The sequence below is a fragment of the Penicillium maclennaniae genome (genome assembly GCF_028827695.1).
Source record: "Penicillium maclennaniae strain IBT 15551 chromosome Unknown utg000002l:1.0-2354659.0:1.0-2356205.0, whole genome shotgun sequence".
Lineage (NCBI taxonomy): Eukaryota > Fungi > Ascomycota > Eurotiomycetes > Eurotiales > Aspergillaceae > Penicillium > Penicillium maclennaniae.
Window position 1 is genome coordinate 66924 of NW_026623214.1, and position 17004 is coordinate 83927.

General features: G+C 50.3%; 5 protein-coding genes across 5 annotated transcripts; 2 read left to right on the plus strand and 3 right to left on the minus strand.

The window, feature by feature from the left end:
- Positions 1-666: 666 nt before the first annotated feature.
- On the minus strand, positions 667-1940 carry N7477_001257 (NmrA/HSCARG family protein; the record flags this gene model as incomplete). The annotated part of the gene is made up of 5 exons (XM_056962920.1): positions 667-932; positions 1017-1349; positions 1403-1556; positions 1590-1840; positions 1895-1940. The coding sequence occupies 5 exons, from the start codon at positions 1938-1940 to the stop codon at positions 667-669; spliced, it is 1050 nt and encodes a 349-aa protein (XP_056825839.1).
- A 2067-nt stretch (positions 1941-4007) lies between these two features.
- On the minus strand, positions 4008-4805 carry N7477_001258 (NAD(P)-binding protein; the record flags this gene model as incomplete). The annotated part of the gene is made up of 1 exon (XM_056962921.1): positions 4008-4805. One exon carries the CDS (start codon positions 4803-4805, stop codon positions 4008-4010), a length of 798 nt encoding a protein of 265 aa, XP_056825840.1.
- A 1561-nt stretch (positions 4806-6366) lies between these two features.
- On the plus strand, positions 6367-7374 carry N7477_001259 (pyrroline-5-carboxylate reductase family protein; the record flags this gene model as incomplete). The annotated part of the gene is made up of 2 exons (XM_056962922.1): positions 6367-6562; positions 6593-7374. 2 exons carry the CDS (start codon positions 6367-6369, stop codon positions 7372-7374), a joined length of 978 nt encoding a protein of 325 aa, XP_056825841.1.
- A 313-nt stretch (positions 7375-7687) lies between these two features.
- On the minus strand, positions 7688-8858 carry N7477_001260 (gibberellin 20-oxidase; the record flags this gene model as incomplete). The annotated part of the gene is made up of 3 exons (XM_056962923.1): positions 7688-8359; positions 8412-8567; positions 8649-8858. The coding sequence occupies 3 exons, from the start codon at positions 8856-8858 to the stop codon at positions 7688-7690; spliced, it is 1038 nt and encodes a 345-aa protein (XP_056825842.1).
- Positions 8859-9633: 775 nt separating this feature from the next.
- Positions 9634-16701, plus strand: N7477_001261 (acetyl-CoA synthetase-like protein; the record flags this gene model as incomplete). The annotated part of the gene is made up of 1 exon (XM_056962924.1): positions 9634-16701. The coding sequence occupies one exon, from the start codon at positions 9634-9636 to the stop codon at positions 16699-16701; it is 7068 nt and encodes a 2355-aa protein (XP_056825843.1).
- Between the last annotated feature and the right edge of the window lie 303 nt (positions 16702-17004).

The window sequence follows — 17004 nt, forward strand, 5'->3', positions numbered from 1 at the left end:
AACTTAAATGTCTTGGAACACATAACCATAAATTTGCTATAAATCCAGCAAAGCGAGAATCACTTGTGCGTCGACTGTTTGGACGCGAAAATCAGAGTATTTGTAAATTTGCAAATGATCGTGAGTAGGTTACAGCATACTAGTACAATGGTCTGGCTAACGCAGATCGGGCCGTAGTGTATCAGAGCTTCACTGTAAACAGCCCCATCTCTTCCAACTGACTGTGTTTGAGACAACTCGGCAATATGGTATAGAGTACACTCCAGTTATTGGAGCGGAGAAAGGGAGCTGACTGAGTATCAGAGGAATAACTCAGTCTGCCGAGGGGCTGCTGAACTTCTACGTGGGTTGCGAATTGGCGTTTGCAAACCATTCCCGCACATTTCATATGGCAATTTCGACCTCCAGCCCCTTATGAATATGGGCCGTTATCTTTCGTTCAACCGCAGTCGGAGATCGGGGATGCCACACTCAAATTCTTCCGTTGACGACAGTCAACTATCAGCTCAGCCGAGAAAGTGTAAAGAGTGCCATTATTATGTTAATTCTCGATGAAGCAAAGCAGTGATACTGATGTCTCAAAGGTTCACGATAATTTAATCCCTACATGCCTGATACCAAAACTTTGAGACGAGTGCACAGGTTGCCGCTTCAATCTCGGGAGAATCATACATTTCGGTCTCTCAGGACTTGCGCCTTCTTAAACCAAGCCTGAAATGTAACAAGACCCCCCTCCTGGCCCCGAGACAACATTGCTGATTTCTTCAATGCGACCGCGGTAGACATGTCGCTCTCGTGTTCTGCAAACCAGCGGCCACCGCAATACTTCATGTACCAGAACATTTGGCGCGTTTCGGCTCGGCACCTTGTCCCATTGGGCTTGATACTAGACCAGGATGGCAGTTCCTCGTACCGAGCAGGAATGCCAGTGGCTGTAAGAAGCAAATTTTAGTTACATGAGAGACACCACCACCAATGGACATTATTGGGAAAAGAAAGGGGGAAGAGCGGCGTACCTTGTGTATATGAAGCTGCCACATCAGACATTGTAATCTGCTGGCTCGTGGCCTGAACCAATATCTGGTCGTATCTGAACGGGTTCAAAAAGATACCATGCACGATGTCTCCGAGGTCATCCTCACAACTGATCCAGGGCATATCGCCTTTTCCCCCGTAGGCCGGAGTGCGGAAGACCACTTCTCCTGTTTCTGGGTCGGGGTTCCAAGGAAACCCACCGAAGGCATCCACGAATGGATCGTAGAAAAAACACTCCATAAAGGAGGCGCATAGAATTGGGGTGAAGCTCGTGAACCCTTTCTTACGCCCATATTGCTCGACGTGGTACTTGGCTTCAAACATCAATTAGTACTTTAAAAAATGGGCTGGGATAGGATCTACCTACTCTCGAAGCCTTCAAGATGCATTCTGCCTTTCGTAGCGCTCGTGATGGAAGGTCCGGAGCTGTAAACCACATGTTGAACACCTGCTTTCTTTGCAGAATCGATGACCGATACGCCAAGGTCATAGTCACTAGGACCATCCAGTGACTTTAAAGCCTGTTCGCGCACAAATTAAGCAAGCACTCTTACTACTGAGCATGCGACTTTCCATTGTGACATTACCTCATCATCAGAATTGGTGTTGATAAAAACCCCCCAACTGCCAGCAAAGGCATTTGTCATTTCACGAGAGTTGAGTCCATCTGCTTGAACTAATTCCACTCCGAGCGACGCGATAGCTTCCGCTTTGTCTGATTGAGGGTCCCTCGTGACTACACGAACGTGAAAGATCTTCTCTTTATGTGCCAGCAAGGAACGTGCCACACTACTGCCCTGGTTTCCTGTATCGGTCAGCTAATTACTGTGAGCTTTTTCAAGTATCACAAGCTTCTTACCAGTCCCTCCAAATATCGTCACAATTTTCTTCGCTTGGATGGTCATAGTTCGCAGGTGAGGATAAGACGAGGGTTTTGTCCTAATTGGATGATGAATAAATCTTGACTTCTACGTCCCGGTCTAGATTTATCCCATGGGCAACTTATATAACATGGGCCGGGGACGTGATGTTATCCTCACTCTCACCGCAAATGAACATGCATGCACCGGCATTGACCTGGGCTCTGAACTTATTCAGACCGACTTTCATGTTGTTGCGCTGTCTGATGCGCAAAGCTTGCCCTCAAATACTGCATAACGCTACGATTCATCTGCAAGCACTAAATGATGGCTCAGTTCCATATCATGGCGAGCACAAGACAGCAAGGAACAAGCTGAACATAAGCACGCTCGTTGCTGCGGGCCACAGCAGTTTTCCTTGCATGTGATATGCTTGCTTCCTGCAATGAGTCCCATGACCGTCAGGAATTGTGGGGCTGTGTATTGATTCCACAATACTGCTCTCATGACCCGGGAATACGACCTCGCTTCGAAAAGTAGTCCAAAGAGAGCGAATCACCTGACTGAAGCCGTCAGCTCTTTTATTCCAGTAGTTGGTACATGTTCGATGCTGTGTTTCAAAGTGGCTAAAAAAAAATAAAACTCTTCAGTCCTCATCTAATGTACAATATCACTACAATTAGGAGGAGGACATAGTTCATAGGTTAAGACTTGCAATATCTCATTTGATTTGCATATGTTCATGCCAGCTCTTCATAATTTTGACTTCTAAATTAACATATTAAGGTCCAAAAAAGCTCAACAGTATTACAGACCGTTGAATTCTCGACAAAGAACGCATGTTCTCGAGCTCAGTCAATTTTGTTAAGCCGATTGCGGAGGCACTGACATCCAGAGGCTTTAGTCTGCGTGATTAGAGATGTATCTGTGCCGCATGTATGTAATATATTGAAGTAGTTATTGGCGATTGTTCGATTTCAAAGCGATTAATGTGGCCTTTCTTATGTACAATAAGAGATCAACCATGTCAGTTTCTTTGGTTCCCAGCGGGCCCTGAAGAGGCTCATCTCGACAATGGGAAAAAACATGTCATCCGTCAAAGAATTCATTCGAAGCTGCGTGTGTCCTTGATTGAACATGCCTCACATGAATTCAACCTATCCATTTATCTATATCTTAGACTTCGGAGCGATAGATAGGGTTTCCAAGACTTATTTCGAAGATGAGTTTTATTTTAGATGTACACTTCAGAGGTCAAAGTTGAAGAATTAGCGGACTCGAATTGAGCAAAGATGAATCACGCCGAGGCGGGCCAGCTACCCTTTGAGTCTTTCACAAAGTGGCTGATTCTTGACCAAAGATATCAACGTACAGCACGTAGCCCTTTCACCAGACAGTCCCTTTTCAAATCTAGGTTGCCCTCATATCCAGTATATGCAGACCCGAAATACTTTGCGATTCCACCAGCTTCCTATTTGTCTCAAGCCCAGGGTCCTATTACTTTATCTCCAAAAAGCGCCTACAAGGTACATGATCTTATTATCTCAAGGCCAGACAATTTTCATACGCCCAATCCCTTCATACAGATGAAGAGCCCTTGAAGGGATTATGGGACAACGCTAGGTTGCAGCAACTGGAATGATCGATCTACTTTTAAATTCGTCAGGCTCGGCCTATTTCGCGACTGTCTGAGAAAGATGGCACAATGACATATACCATCTCTGTTGATGGTCAAGGCTTTCCTATAAACTAAGAAATTCAAGAAATCCAAATATAAGCTGGATAATTGAGAGTTGGTGCACAAAGGACGGGGTGAGAACTAAGTGTTTCGAAAAAGATGAGCGATATGGGGGAATGACTCTAGCCAGTTGCATGTAATTAAAACCAAGACAGTCTTGATCACAGCTTCGAGTGCGGCGATGGCCATCAATCATGAGAGAACTTCAAGCAAACAATCAACACTGGTGAATACTGTCAAATTGGGATTCCTTTTCCAAACAAATTCTTGTTTCTTGACTCAGCATTTGACGTAAGTCAAGACTCAAGATAACAGAAAGAGGATGAATGATTTCAGATATTCAGATGGTGCTTATCAAGCGATCAACACATGACCTAGACAAGGAGCATGCCACCGTTCGTTGAGACAACCGATCCCGAAGCATAGTGATCCTTCATTAGGTAAATATATGCTTGGGCAACGCATTCCGGAGACCCAGTTTGTCCCACCGTCGACTTTGCCTCCGCCATTTCCACCGCGGCGTCATATGCATCCCCGAGGATATCCTTAACGGCGTCTGTGAGAACTGCTCCTGGGGCCACAACGTTCACCCGCAGTGGCTTCAAATCGATGGCCAATCCTCTCGATATAGCTTCAACCGCACCGCAATACCCTGAGATGACTGTCCAGCCAGGGTCTGGTCTCAAACAGTGGGCACCACTAGTTAGGGTGAGCGAACTCTGAGGGCATTTGTCCATATATTTCGGAAGATGCTTTGCTACCATCAATGGGGCGACCAGTCGAATAATGCCCGGCCGCTGCACAGAGTCAACTGTGAGGTCCGCCAAGGGAGGTGGAGCGGTCATGTCCGCTGCGGTGATCACAATGTGATTTATCTTGGATTCTCCAGCGGCCAGATGGAGAGCCTTCTCGACATCATGCTCGACCGTGTCGGGGTTGCTGAGGTCACATTGGACTGCGATAATGTTATCGTGGTCTGTGGATGGGAACGAGGCTTTCAGCCGGGCGATGGAATCCTTGAGCTTGCGGATATTCGATCCCACGATGGTCACTACTGCGCCATGATGAAGTGCGGCTGCACTCACGGCATAACCGATGCCCGATGTTCCCCCTATAACGAGTATCCGGGAGCCATGGAGCTGATCTGTGTGTTGTGCTGGAGCGGGTGTCATTGCGAATTGATTTGGTCGATTAACCGACGATGTTTGTTGAATTTTGAGTCGCTAATCCTGAGGTGTTCATGACTTAGTATTCAAAAAGTACAAGACAGCTGGGTTTTGGACGTCGCGAGTTAAGACTTGCGAGGAGTTGCTCCTTGGACCCCTTACCTTGCCTCATTCTTCCAGTCATCCATGCGGTGAGGGAAATGTGGTCGGCTCTTCCGATGCTTTCTGCAGGCGAAGCCTTCATCTTTCTCGTTTTTTCTTCATTCTGTCTAGGGGGCGCTTACCGATAGGACTGCCAACATGACAGCCCCTTGTAACCTAGCACTATCCCGTATCTTAACAAGATGTTGACAAATTATCGCACGCCTTGCATTAGCACGTAAACGTCACGTTGATACCAGTGTCTAGTAGTGGACCACAACGACTAGTTAAGATCACGTAAATTAGATTAATGGTCATAGTTATTTCGGTGACGGAAGCTGTCAGACAATGCATATTCTTTCAAAAGCTTGAGGTACAGGTTCACCGCAATTTCTTGGAACATGATACGGATCCGGCACATTTGAAGATGCTGGACCACAAGTGGCACCAGAATTCGTTGCCATAGGTCAGAGAAACAGGCAACGACCAGGATCTGTACGCAATGCCACTGGTAAGCAGATGTGATCAGAAAGCGAGAAGGCTGTTCGAAGGGCACCAAATCCTTGATTCCACTTGCCCAGCGCAATCGAGATCCCTTAAAACGAGCCCCATGGCGATCATCACTGCTTGATCGACGGTAGACATTGTACCCCACATTATCATCGTTGATTTGTGATCTTGGGACTCGTAGCTGTCATTGAGCGCCGATGAAAGCGTACATTGTCGAGTACTACTTAATGGGTGCGATAGGGAAGATTCTTCACCCCCCCCCCCGCCCCAACCCCCAAAATCATGTTAAGTGATAGTAGGCCTCGGCTATCGTGTAAGACCTAGAGATACTTGGAAACAGTGGACGACGGTCTCACTGGCGCCCTGATCACCTGCGAAAGGGGAGATACATTGCTCGGAAGTCCCACAGCTTACCGATTCAATGGTCAATTTTGTTACGCTTTTGTCGGTGGCTGTTGATTGTGCGTCCACGTGAAGAAGGAAAAAATTGTAAGAATGAAGGCATTGACAGGCCGCAAAAATACCGGTCTAGACCTAATCATGAGCGATGATAATTATGTGATCGGTCATCTACTTCTAACTCACAAAGGGGTATTCGTACATTGCTAAGCAACCGGACATTACGCATGAGTTGTGAGAATGTAGCTTCAAAAGCTTCAAAGCCCCGCTCGGATGGGTAATTCGCTGACATGTTTACACGTGCCCAGCCCCGTGCGTAGAAGGGAGTCCGAGCACCTAATGGAAGACGACCCTAGCCAACTATGTCTATTATATATAGGCATGACAATGCAATACAACCCCCTATGCGTTTATTTACATATTTTCCCCTTCTTTTCCTGTATATGAAAATGACACTCACGTCCGCTATCGAACACCCGAGTGTAGCAATTCTGGGATGCGGTAAGGTCTCACCGTCATGTATTCATTTAGCGTCCCTGATATGAACCCATGGCAAGGATTCCGCTTGCACTGGACGTCGCTGATCATTATAATCAGGGAAATTGGGGCAAGCCATGCTGCTTGGCCTGCTCCGTTCGGCCGCGGGCCAACCCGGGTCGGTGAGAATGCGAGAGCTGAAGGTTACGGTCCGATCGGCACGGACCGCGCAACTAGTCCGTGAGCGAGTCTCCCCTTGCTAAGAGAACGGGCGATCCCGCCGGTCTCGATCCTGCAACAAGATCAGAATCGCAATGTCGCCGAGCAAGCAGACATCGTCCTGCTTGGGTGCAAACATTCCAGCCTCGGCGAGCTGGTGCATGATTTGCAGGGCGTGCTTCATGACCCGCGTCGGATCCTGGTCAGCCTGATGGGGGGCGTATCGCCAGGTCTCATCGTAGAGGCATTACACTTCTGGACGGGGCCCGTCGTGCGTGCCGTCTGCAGTGTTGCAATGGAGGTCGGCGAATCCATCACCCTTCTATCCACCACCGACAATGGCACAGACGACGCAGAGAGCCGGCGCGCAGTGACCGACCTTTTCGCATCAGTAGGCGTGGTGCAGTGGCTCCCGGAATGCCAAATGAATGTCGCGTCCGCGTTAAGCGCATCGTCTCTGGCCTTCTTTGCTCAGATGATCGAAGGTCTGGCCCAGGGAGTTGCAGAACAACATAGTAATAGCGACAACACTGCGCAACAGCTGCCATTGGATGTGGCCTTGGCAATTACGGCACAGGCAGCTCGGGGCACGGCCGCCCTTCTGCAGCAGTCAAAATCTCCGTCTGACTTGGTCGCACAAGTAGCCACAAAGGGTGGAGCGACTGCCGCTGGACTAGCGGTATTAGAAAAGGAAAAGGTTGTTCAAACACTTCAGACTTGCGCTGCCATCACCGCAAAAGCCACGGCCGCACTCGCACCAAGTGTCGGTGCCAATGGCGAGGACAAAACGACAGGCATGAAGATCTCCCGAGCTGACTCTTCAAGCTGAGAATAGTATTGCACTCTAGAGCCTTGTATGAATAAGTCCTTGAAGGCGACATTGTTCGCATTGAATTCAGGATAGTGCCCCTCTTCACCGTACCCTTGATGATATCTAGATCTATAGCTTCATCTCTCGAATCTATCAAATAAATATATCTCTTATTTATCTTTCAACTTCATAGACGTAAAATGTCGAGCCCCAGTCAGCTCTACTATTGCAACACAGCCTAGTCACCGATGTCAATCTACGTGCTCTAGTAATTGATCTGTTCGTAATCCCAGTACCTGACATTTATATTGGCATGGGGCCACGAGGGCATCTAATATGCGGTGGCTAAACGCTTTTGATGATATTCCAATGCGCTCATCTCTGAGTAGGCAGCTGGTCGCTCCTTCGTTACGAATTGAGGTAAAGGCGCGACAGACGCATCTCCGTCAGCTTTGAGAAAGAATGCGCAAGAACGCCGAGCGGGGATCCGACCTTCAGTGCGGGTCTTCATCTTTGGCGGAACCGTGACCTGATGGATACCCGCGGTAATGACATCATTTGTCCATAGCTGAAAGGTCTCGCTGATGTTGACCACCATTTCCGAACGAGCACCTGGCTTGACAGGCAAGAACGAGCCGGAATGAGATCGATCTTCTAGCTCCAGACCTCCAAGTCCATCTTGGAAAAGGCAGGTAATGACACCCAGATCGGCATGCGGATGGATGCGACTGATCTTGCCGCGGCGTAGCTCCTGGATATCGATCTCGGGGTAGCTGTTCAGGCGAAGTTCACTCGCGAATCCGCCGCAGCGAGATTTTAATACTCCTGCAGGAAGATCCAGTCCCATCTCAAGAGCTTGTAGGATGAGTAGCGCAGCTTGATGAGATCGGACGTAGAATTCTTCCATGAAAGCCTTAAAGCCTGGGATCACCGCCTCACTTGGCCAACGCGAGGGCCATTTGGTGTCACTGGGGGAACCGGCATCAAAGTGTTCCTGAATCTTCTATTAGCGAAAATGATGGTTCTGACAAGGTTGGGATCACTGTGGCATGTACCCGCGCGTCAGTCAGATCAATAGAGGCCTGCCCTCTGCTGAAGAGGCGCGAGGTTTTCTCGGCGCCCACACAACTCCATCCACGCTGCGGCGCTGGTCCAGGCGGGTTGGCGACGGCCAGCTTTTGCTCAGGCTTGATTGCAAAAAAGCGCTCGTTCTGAACAATACGTGAGCTTTGACACTACGATATTCCGGCGATGTGGCTCCCCTCTCCGGCAGAAAGTGAATTGTCACTTACCCACGCAAAGAGCTCGTCGATGAGCTCGTCGGACAGACCATGTTTGATGACCTTCACAAACCCGCAGCGGCGAACGGATTCAGCCAGTTCGATAGCGAACGCCCGTTGCTCGGTTGACGTCCCTGAAGAAAACCGGGAGGCGTCGACGACACTGGGCAGCGGGTCCTCCAGCCGGACTTCGGTTACCTTCACCTCACTGGTTTTGGACATGGTGAACTGAGGTCAAGCGCGTGTTACAGTCGGTACATTGCTCTTCATCCTGTCGCTGTCAAGGCCAATTATATCTAAAAAGAATAGGCAATTTACTCCAAATGGAGTCGTGCATTCTTTGCATTCACTGAAGAAGATGGCGCATTCAAATCACGCAAGGTCTTCGTTTGGAATTCGTTGATCCTACTTCTGCAAGTTTTGCAAGCTCTGCAAGGGGCCCTCGAAAGAATGAACTTGAAGAACTGGCCGTAGCTAGCTGAATCTTCATCACAATTGTGTGTCCCTTGCAGCGCGAGATTCAATCAGTAGCCGGTAGTAGTCTCTGGAATACTCATCCTGTATCGTAGATGGTTCTCCGCAGTATATTTGGTTCCCCTGCTCGGACAAGCCGCAAAAGGCCTACTGTGTTGAAGGTGTGAGGACTTCCGCGAGGGCCCACGTTGATGGATGAATCTTCCGCCCGACACCTTGAGTGACCGGAATTTCAACTAACTACGAACCTTTCTAGATGGCGAAGCAACCTTGGGTTCGAGTCTCAGTACCTTGCCCGTCACTTTTTACCCCAATCACGTCTAAATCGACGAACCTACACTCGGCGCATCAAGGTCAAACTACGCGACTCCCGTTGGCATCATCTTTATCTCAGGAGTATTGCCTGATCAGCTGGTCACTCCTGGCCAGCTTATATCATGGATCAACAACAATGCCATTGAATGGCGTCTTGCTAAGTGAAATGGGGTGTGCACGTGTGCCATCCGCAAACGCCATAGCGGACATGGCACCGACGTCTGAAATACTATCCTTGGAACGTCAAATGGCAGAGTTCCTGCGGCGAATCAAGCGTATCCCGGGGGAAAGTGAGGGAATCAATGATAGGCCCAATGTCGCTTCAAATCTCGGAGAACGGACAGCCAGCTTGCTGATGCAATGCGTACCATCCGATCACTCTGTGACAGAAGAGTTCTTTCCCCCGATTCATGATAGCGAGGCTTTGCACTTACGCGTCGTCTTCCAGCCAAGCAAGACCGATATTTCCTGGTTTTGTGAAGTGGTACATGACCCGATGTTGGTGGACAGAGAAGCCGCGCAGCGCATCGCCCAACAGTTCGCACACATCTACAAGGAACTTGTGAGCCATCTCAGAGGTCTGCAGGCAAGCATCAGCGAGCTCTCTTTGCTAAGTGTGGCGGATGAAATTCAACTGATGGATTGGAACCATGATCCTCCGGCCATCATCGATGCGTGCTTTCAAGACCTGGTCGCGACTCAGGTTCGTTCGGATCCTGGACGATTGGCTGTATCGGCGTGGGACGGCGAGCTCACCTACGGGGAACTTGATGAACTTGCCATTCAGTCAGCGGGACGCCTGCTTGCACACAATATACAGCCTGGCATGGTAATTCCCCTAATATTTGAGAAATCTCAATGGATGGCCGTCGCGATGCTCGCAGTGGCAAAGGTTCGTGCCACTGCAGTATGCATCTGTATCAGCCACCCGATGGATCTCATCAAACGCATTCTACATCAGTCCAACCCTGCGATCGTTCTTTCATCACGAGCACAGGAACCATTATTGCGTCAGATTTGTGATTCTCCGGTGCTCATCATCTCGGAGGATTTGTACAGCTCCACATCATCTTCGACGACGCAGCAGCCAGGGTTCACTCAATTCCCCATCGCCAGTCCGGACGATGTAGCCTTCCTCGTCTTCTCGTCAGGCAGTACCGGTGTGCCCAAGGGCATTGTCCTCAGTCATCGAGCGATAGCCACGGCGGGTCACTATGTGGGCGAAAGGCTTCAAATTACATCTGAATCACGTGTGCTGCAATTCTCATCGTACGCTTTTGATATGAGCATCATCGAGACATGGCAGGCTTTGACACGCGGGGCCTGCCTTTGCATTCCGTCCGAAACTCAACGCTTGAATAGCATGCCTGAGTTTCTTCAGCAGCACCGTGTGACGTGGGCGTTTTTCACCCCGACCACCCTCAAGAACTTTGAACCGTCTGATTTCCCAACGTTAAGGACTCTTACCCTTGGGGGGAGGGCAATCCCTGTGGACCTGGCTCGTCAGTGGGAGAGCCATTTGAGTATTTTCAACCTCTGGGGACCGGCCGAGGTTGGACCTGCGGGGGCTGGCCGGATTTCACCGACGAGCGGGTGGACACCAGGAACTTTTGGCACGGCGGCCGGCTGCATCGCTTGGATTACGATTCCCGATGACAGTGACTCCCTGGCACCCATTGGCACAGTGGGTGAGGTAATCATCGAGGGCGCTGTCGTCGCAGATGGCTATCTCAACGACCCTGCACGTACGCGACAGGTTTTCATTGATGCTCCTCGCTGGCGTCACCGTTTCACAGACATTCCCGTCCAAGGTCGCTTTTTCAGGACGGGCGATTTGTGTCACTATAATGTGGAAGGCACCCTTCGCTATGTCAGTCGCAGGGATACTGTCGTCAAAATCCGGGGCCAGCGCGTTGATGTCGATGCTGTCGAGCTGCAACTCCGACAATTGGAGCCGCATGTCGACTTTGTCGTCAGTGCAGTCAAGTTCCATGATGACGCTAGTGCGATGGCCCTCGTAGAATTTCTCGTCGACCCCTCTGGATTCGCAATTGATTGGAGTTCACAGCGGCCCTGGGAGAGTATGACAACGCTCGAGTCCGGATCGTGGGCTCTGAGCCACCACTACCAGTCGCTTTTGCGCCCTTACCTACCTCAATACATGGTGCCTTCCCTGATCATCCCGGTGAAATCTTTCCCTCGAACAGCTACCGATAAGGTGGACCGTCGCCGACTCTGTCAGTGCTTCCAGCAATTCTCTTCTTCGCGGCTCATGGAGTGGTTAGGAGGGGATCGGTCTCTTTGCCTGACAGAAGCGGACTCATTACCAATGACACCCCATGAAGACGCCTTAGTCGAGGCTATCGTGAGTGTCTGTCGGATCTCAGCGTCTTCGATTGACTTGAGGGCTAGTTTCCCGCAACTGGGTGGCGATTCTACGACTGCCATTCGTCTCACCCGTGCTCTCTTGGCGTACAACCTGCGTCTTCATACAGAACGTCTACTAGATATAGAATGTAGCCTTCGAACCGTCGCGAAGGAGGCGAAGCCAATTGATGCAGTGACGCCAGCAGAGGGCCACCCGCCATTCTCATTGATCGGGATAGACGATGCACGTGTCTTTACCAATTTGCGCCGGTTAGCCAGCAAGGAATGCAGGATCCAGGAGGAGGATATTCAGGACATCTATCCGACATCTCCACTACAAGAGGGCCTTCTGGCAGTCACTGAAATTCACGGCGGCGACGCATATGTTGATCGGGTTCTCTTCTCGCTCCCGGCGGACTGTCGCGTGGATTTGGCTCAACAGGCCTGGCAAAATGTGGTACAAGCGACCAGCGTTCTCCGGACTCGCATCATCCAGGCGATTGATGGTCGTACTTACCAGGTTGTGGTGAGCCCTGAACTGAAGATGCAATGGCAATCGGCGAGCTCTGAGTCTCAATTTTACGAGAAAGACCGGGCTCTTCCAATGGGCTTGGGGTCGCCGCTAGTTCGGCTGACACTCATCCACGACTCGGAAGCCAAAGGACAGCCTGTGAAGCTGGCTGTGACATTGCATCACTCTGTCTACGACGCTTTCACGCTTCATGCGTGTATAAAGCAAGCGGAGAAGGCGTATAGGTCGGAATTATTATTTCCATCTGCGTTCGTCGGCTTCATTCACCATTTGGAACAGCACAATCTAGACGACGAGAAGAAAGTTCGTGAATTCTGGCAAAAGGAGATGGCCGACTTGCACACCAATACTTTTCCTGCCCTTCCATCGCCGCAGTATATCCCGCGCACAAGCAGCTCGGTCGTTTATGAGGGATCTCGAGCCAAGGCAAACTCTTCGAAACATACTAGTAGCCCGTCCGCCAAAATTCGTCTCGCCTGGGCGCTGTTAATCAGCTTATACACAGACTCGTCAGATGTTGTTTTCGGCACGGTCGTCGACGGTCGCCGCGGACTTGGCGTCGATCTCGGATCAGTACTCGGTCCTACCATTGCCACACTCCCTGTGCGGACGACCATCCGGCGCGAGTCCACATTAGAGGAGTCTCTGGCGCAAGTTCAAGACAACATGAAGAGAATGATTCATTTCGAGCACACAGGCTTGCAACGGATTCAGATGATGGGTCACGGTCCCAGTACGGCTTGCAAGTTCCAAAATTTACTCGTCATACAAGCCGATGACATGATCCCCGAGTCCCCTATTTTTGGCCCAGTTGAAGTATGCGTTGGTTCCTCGAATAGCTTCCCCGGATATGCGATTATCCTTCAAGTGACACCATCGGAGACATTATGGAAGTTTGAAATGCTGGTCGACGAAGCCGCCGTTCCCCGTGATCAGGCAGAGCTCATGTTGTGTCAATTAAGCCACTTACTCAAGCAAATCGATGACAGCCACACCCAAAGTCAAACTATTGCGCAACTGGATCTCATCTCTAATCGTGACTCTGAAATGCTTTCTACCTGTCTCACGAGCATGCCCGCCTGCTTAGATTCTACAATTGTTGATCTGGTCGAGGCTCAGGTGACCCATCATCCATCCGAGTGTGCGGTTTCTGCCTGGGATGGGGATCTCTCTTATGCAGAATTACAATCCAGTGCGCACCAACTGGCGCAGTGGTTACTACCGCTTGTTGTCAGTGAAGACATTCAATTTATTCCTATCTTGCTCGAGAGGTCGTACTGGGTACCCCTCTCAATGCTCGCAGTGGCCAAGTTGGGTGTCGCCTTTGTCCTTCTGGACCCCAATCAACCCCACGAGCGTAACGTAAGAATATGCCGTGCCATTTCAGGAACTGTGGGAATCACGTCAAGAAAACTGCAGAATCTGGCATCGACTGTATCTGACGGACCTTGGATTTCGCTGTCTACCGAAGCGCTGGCCTCCCACGCCGTTTCAATGAGGACCATTTCATCCATGCCAAAACCCAGTCCTCGCGATCTCCTGTACGCTGCCTTTACTTCCGGTTCAACTGGTGAGCCCAAAGCAGTGTTGATCGAGCACGCCTCCTACGCTTCAGCCATTGTAGCACAGCAAAGTAAATTGGAGATAACTTCCAGTTCCCGAGTATTGCAGCTTTCCTCTTACGCTTTTGACTCATTTGCAGTGGAAATCCTTACGGTGCTCGCTAGCGGTGGTTGTGTGTGCATTCCTTCGGAATCCGAAATCGCACAGGACCTGGGCCGCATCATTCAGAAATATCGGGCCAGCTGGCTATGCATCACGCCTTCTGTGCTGCGGTTGTTGACCCCCGAGGACGTACCAAGCCTATGTACTGTTGTTGCCGTAGGCGAGTCCATGCTCCCAGGCCAGATCAAGCAGTGGTGCAGTCGTGTACATCTCTACTGTGGCTATGGACCGACCGAATGCTGTACAGGGGCTGCAGCCCAGCGCATCACGTCCAATGACGCTGACGCTCGACTGATCGGGAAAGGTATGGGAGCAATCCTATGGGTAGTTGACAAAGAAGATGTCACTAGGCGTATGCCAATCAACACAATTGGCGAGCTGATCCTTCAGGGCCCCATCGTCGGTCGTGAGTACCTGAATAACCCTACAAAGTCGACTGAGTGCTTCCTGTCGCCGCCCTCGTGGGCACCACGATTCAAATACCGGCGAGCCTCGCGTATGTATCGCACGGGTGATCTGGTCCGTCGCAACTTGGATGGGACCTTCACTTTCCTGGGTCGCACGAATCAACACACGAAGCTTCATGGGCAACGTCTGGACCTGGCGGAAGTCGAACGCCACGTCTTGCGTTTCTTCGGGACTGATACCAGCGGGATTGCTGCGATTCTGCAGCCTGCTGATTCAGATATGCCACCGTGCTTGGTGGCCATGGCCCACATTCCATCGGTGGCCGCCAAAGAACCGGGTCCCTCCAACATGAATGGGTCATCAAATGTAGCCTTCCAATCTCATAGTGACGACTTCAAGCTTCGAGCAACTCGTGTGCAACAAGAAATGCGACAAAAATTCAATCCAGTCATGGTTCCCGAGCTATATCTGCAGCTGCCGAAGATTCCCTTGACGATATCAGGCAAAGTTAACCGACGTGCTCTCCTGAACATGGCCAATAAGTTAAGCCCGATCGATCTACACGATCTAGGATCACTGAATCGCGATGAGAACACGAGCACAGGGCTGTTAGATCACACAGATGACCCAGTTGCGTGGGCATTGTCCAATCACATTGGTGAACTTCTACAACGTAAAACTGGCCATGAAACAATGGCAGCTGAGATTGTTGGTCGCAATATTGTCTTGTCCCGTGTTGGTCTAGACTCCATTGATATCATGGCCCTGTCCCAGTTCGCCTCTCGAAGCTTCCATTGCTCCATCGCCATGACGAAACTCTTTGACAGTTCTTTGACCGTCAGGATGGTGGCAGAGATGATCAATCGGTCATCCAACTCAGTCCCGGAGAAAGCTCTCTCATCCCCTGGCTGGTGGGACAGAGTGCAGTGTATGATACATCGAATCAACGACCTGTCTACCTGCCAATATTCTCAACATACGATACATCCTCGGCCATCAGGGAAACGTGTTTTCCTCACTGGGGCTACTGGGTTTCTTGGGACACATATCCTTCACCAGCTCCTGCTCAAAAATGACGTTAGCACGGTCTATGTGTTGGTGCGGGCGCCCTGTCCACGAAAGGGGCTCGCGCGCATCATTCAGGCGGCACGACTTGCCAGGTGGTGGAGGGACGACTGCCGACGTCTCATTCAAGCGTGGCCTGGCGATCTCTGCCAGCCTCACCTAGGTCTTGCTGATGCACACTGGGCAACACTTTCCGGCACCGAAAGCAGTCAAGGACCTTCAAGTGGTGCAGTTGACGCAATCGTTCACTGCGGAGCGGTCATCCACTGGGGCTACGATTATGGCACTTTAGAGGCTGCAAATGTTCGTAGTACATTCGACATACTGCAATGTCTCAATCACTCTCCAACACCTATCGCCTTGACTTATATCTCTGCGCTGATACCTGGTGATGCTACCCTCGCAACAACGGACACTGTCGATTACGCAGGCATGTCAAATGGCCACGAGCTCTTTCCTCCGATTGAACTTACTGATGGGTATACACAAACAAAATTTGCCTCAGAACAGCTGATCAAAGCATTTTCAGCGAGAAACAGGGCGCACTTCCTGACCATTGTGCGGCCTGGCTTTTTGATCGGGCCTGTCAATAATGCAGTCGCCAATGGGGATGACCTCCTCTGGCGTGTGGTGGCGACTGCAATGACTACTTGCAGTTACAACGCGGACGAGTCTAAGAATTGGCTCTTTGTGGCGGCAGTCGACTGGGTTGCAAGCTTGATCATCCATGAAACACTCCATGCTCGTCCGTCACCTCAAAGCGTCAATGACAATGGAAACCCTCTGGCACTCGCTGCAAAAACTGTCAGCCTAGGTGACGGGCTAAGCATGCCAGATTTCTGGCAAGCGATCAGTTTGGGGCTCGGAAGAGATCTGATTCCATGCTCCTCACAAGAGTGGATGGACACAGTTGAGCGGCAGGTCGACGAGGTCGGCACGTCTCATCCGCTGTGGCCGCTGATGGGCTTCCTTCGCGCCTCTGGAGGCTGCCTGGGGGTTGCGCCTACTGATCCCTTGCCTGTGCCTATATATCAGCCGCCTTCTTTGACAAATATGATTCGCCAGGCCGTCGTACGCAATGCCGAATACCTGGCGTCAATTGAGGACCTGGCTACCTCTACAATGCTGTTCAAACGGCGCAACAAAATTGCTTCGGGCAACGATACTATCACCTCTTGATTCCTTTTCCCCTCTACAAGTTGTTCTATGGAATTCTGTTTCTTCGTTGTCACTTTGTCAGACTAAAATCTAATACTCAATGCATACCTGACTAATCGTGCAAAAGAAACAAAGATAACTTGCGTTTTTTCTTGTTCAATGTTCGCAAATTAAAGATTGACCTAATCTAGTAGCCATTGTCGCCTTGTACTCACAAATTATCCGAAGAGCACGTTCAACAATCCAAACTAGCTGAGCACTTTCAAACAATCACAACGTGTGAAGCCTTTGATATGCTCTGAAGTATTCAAGTCACTTGTCAGT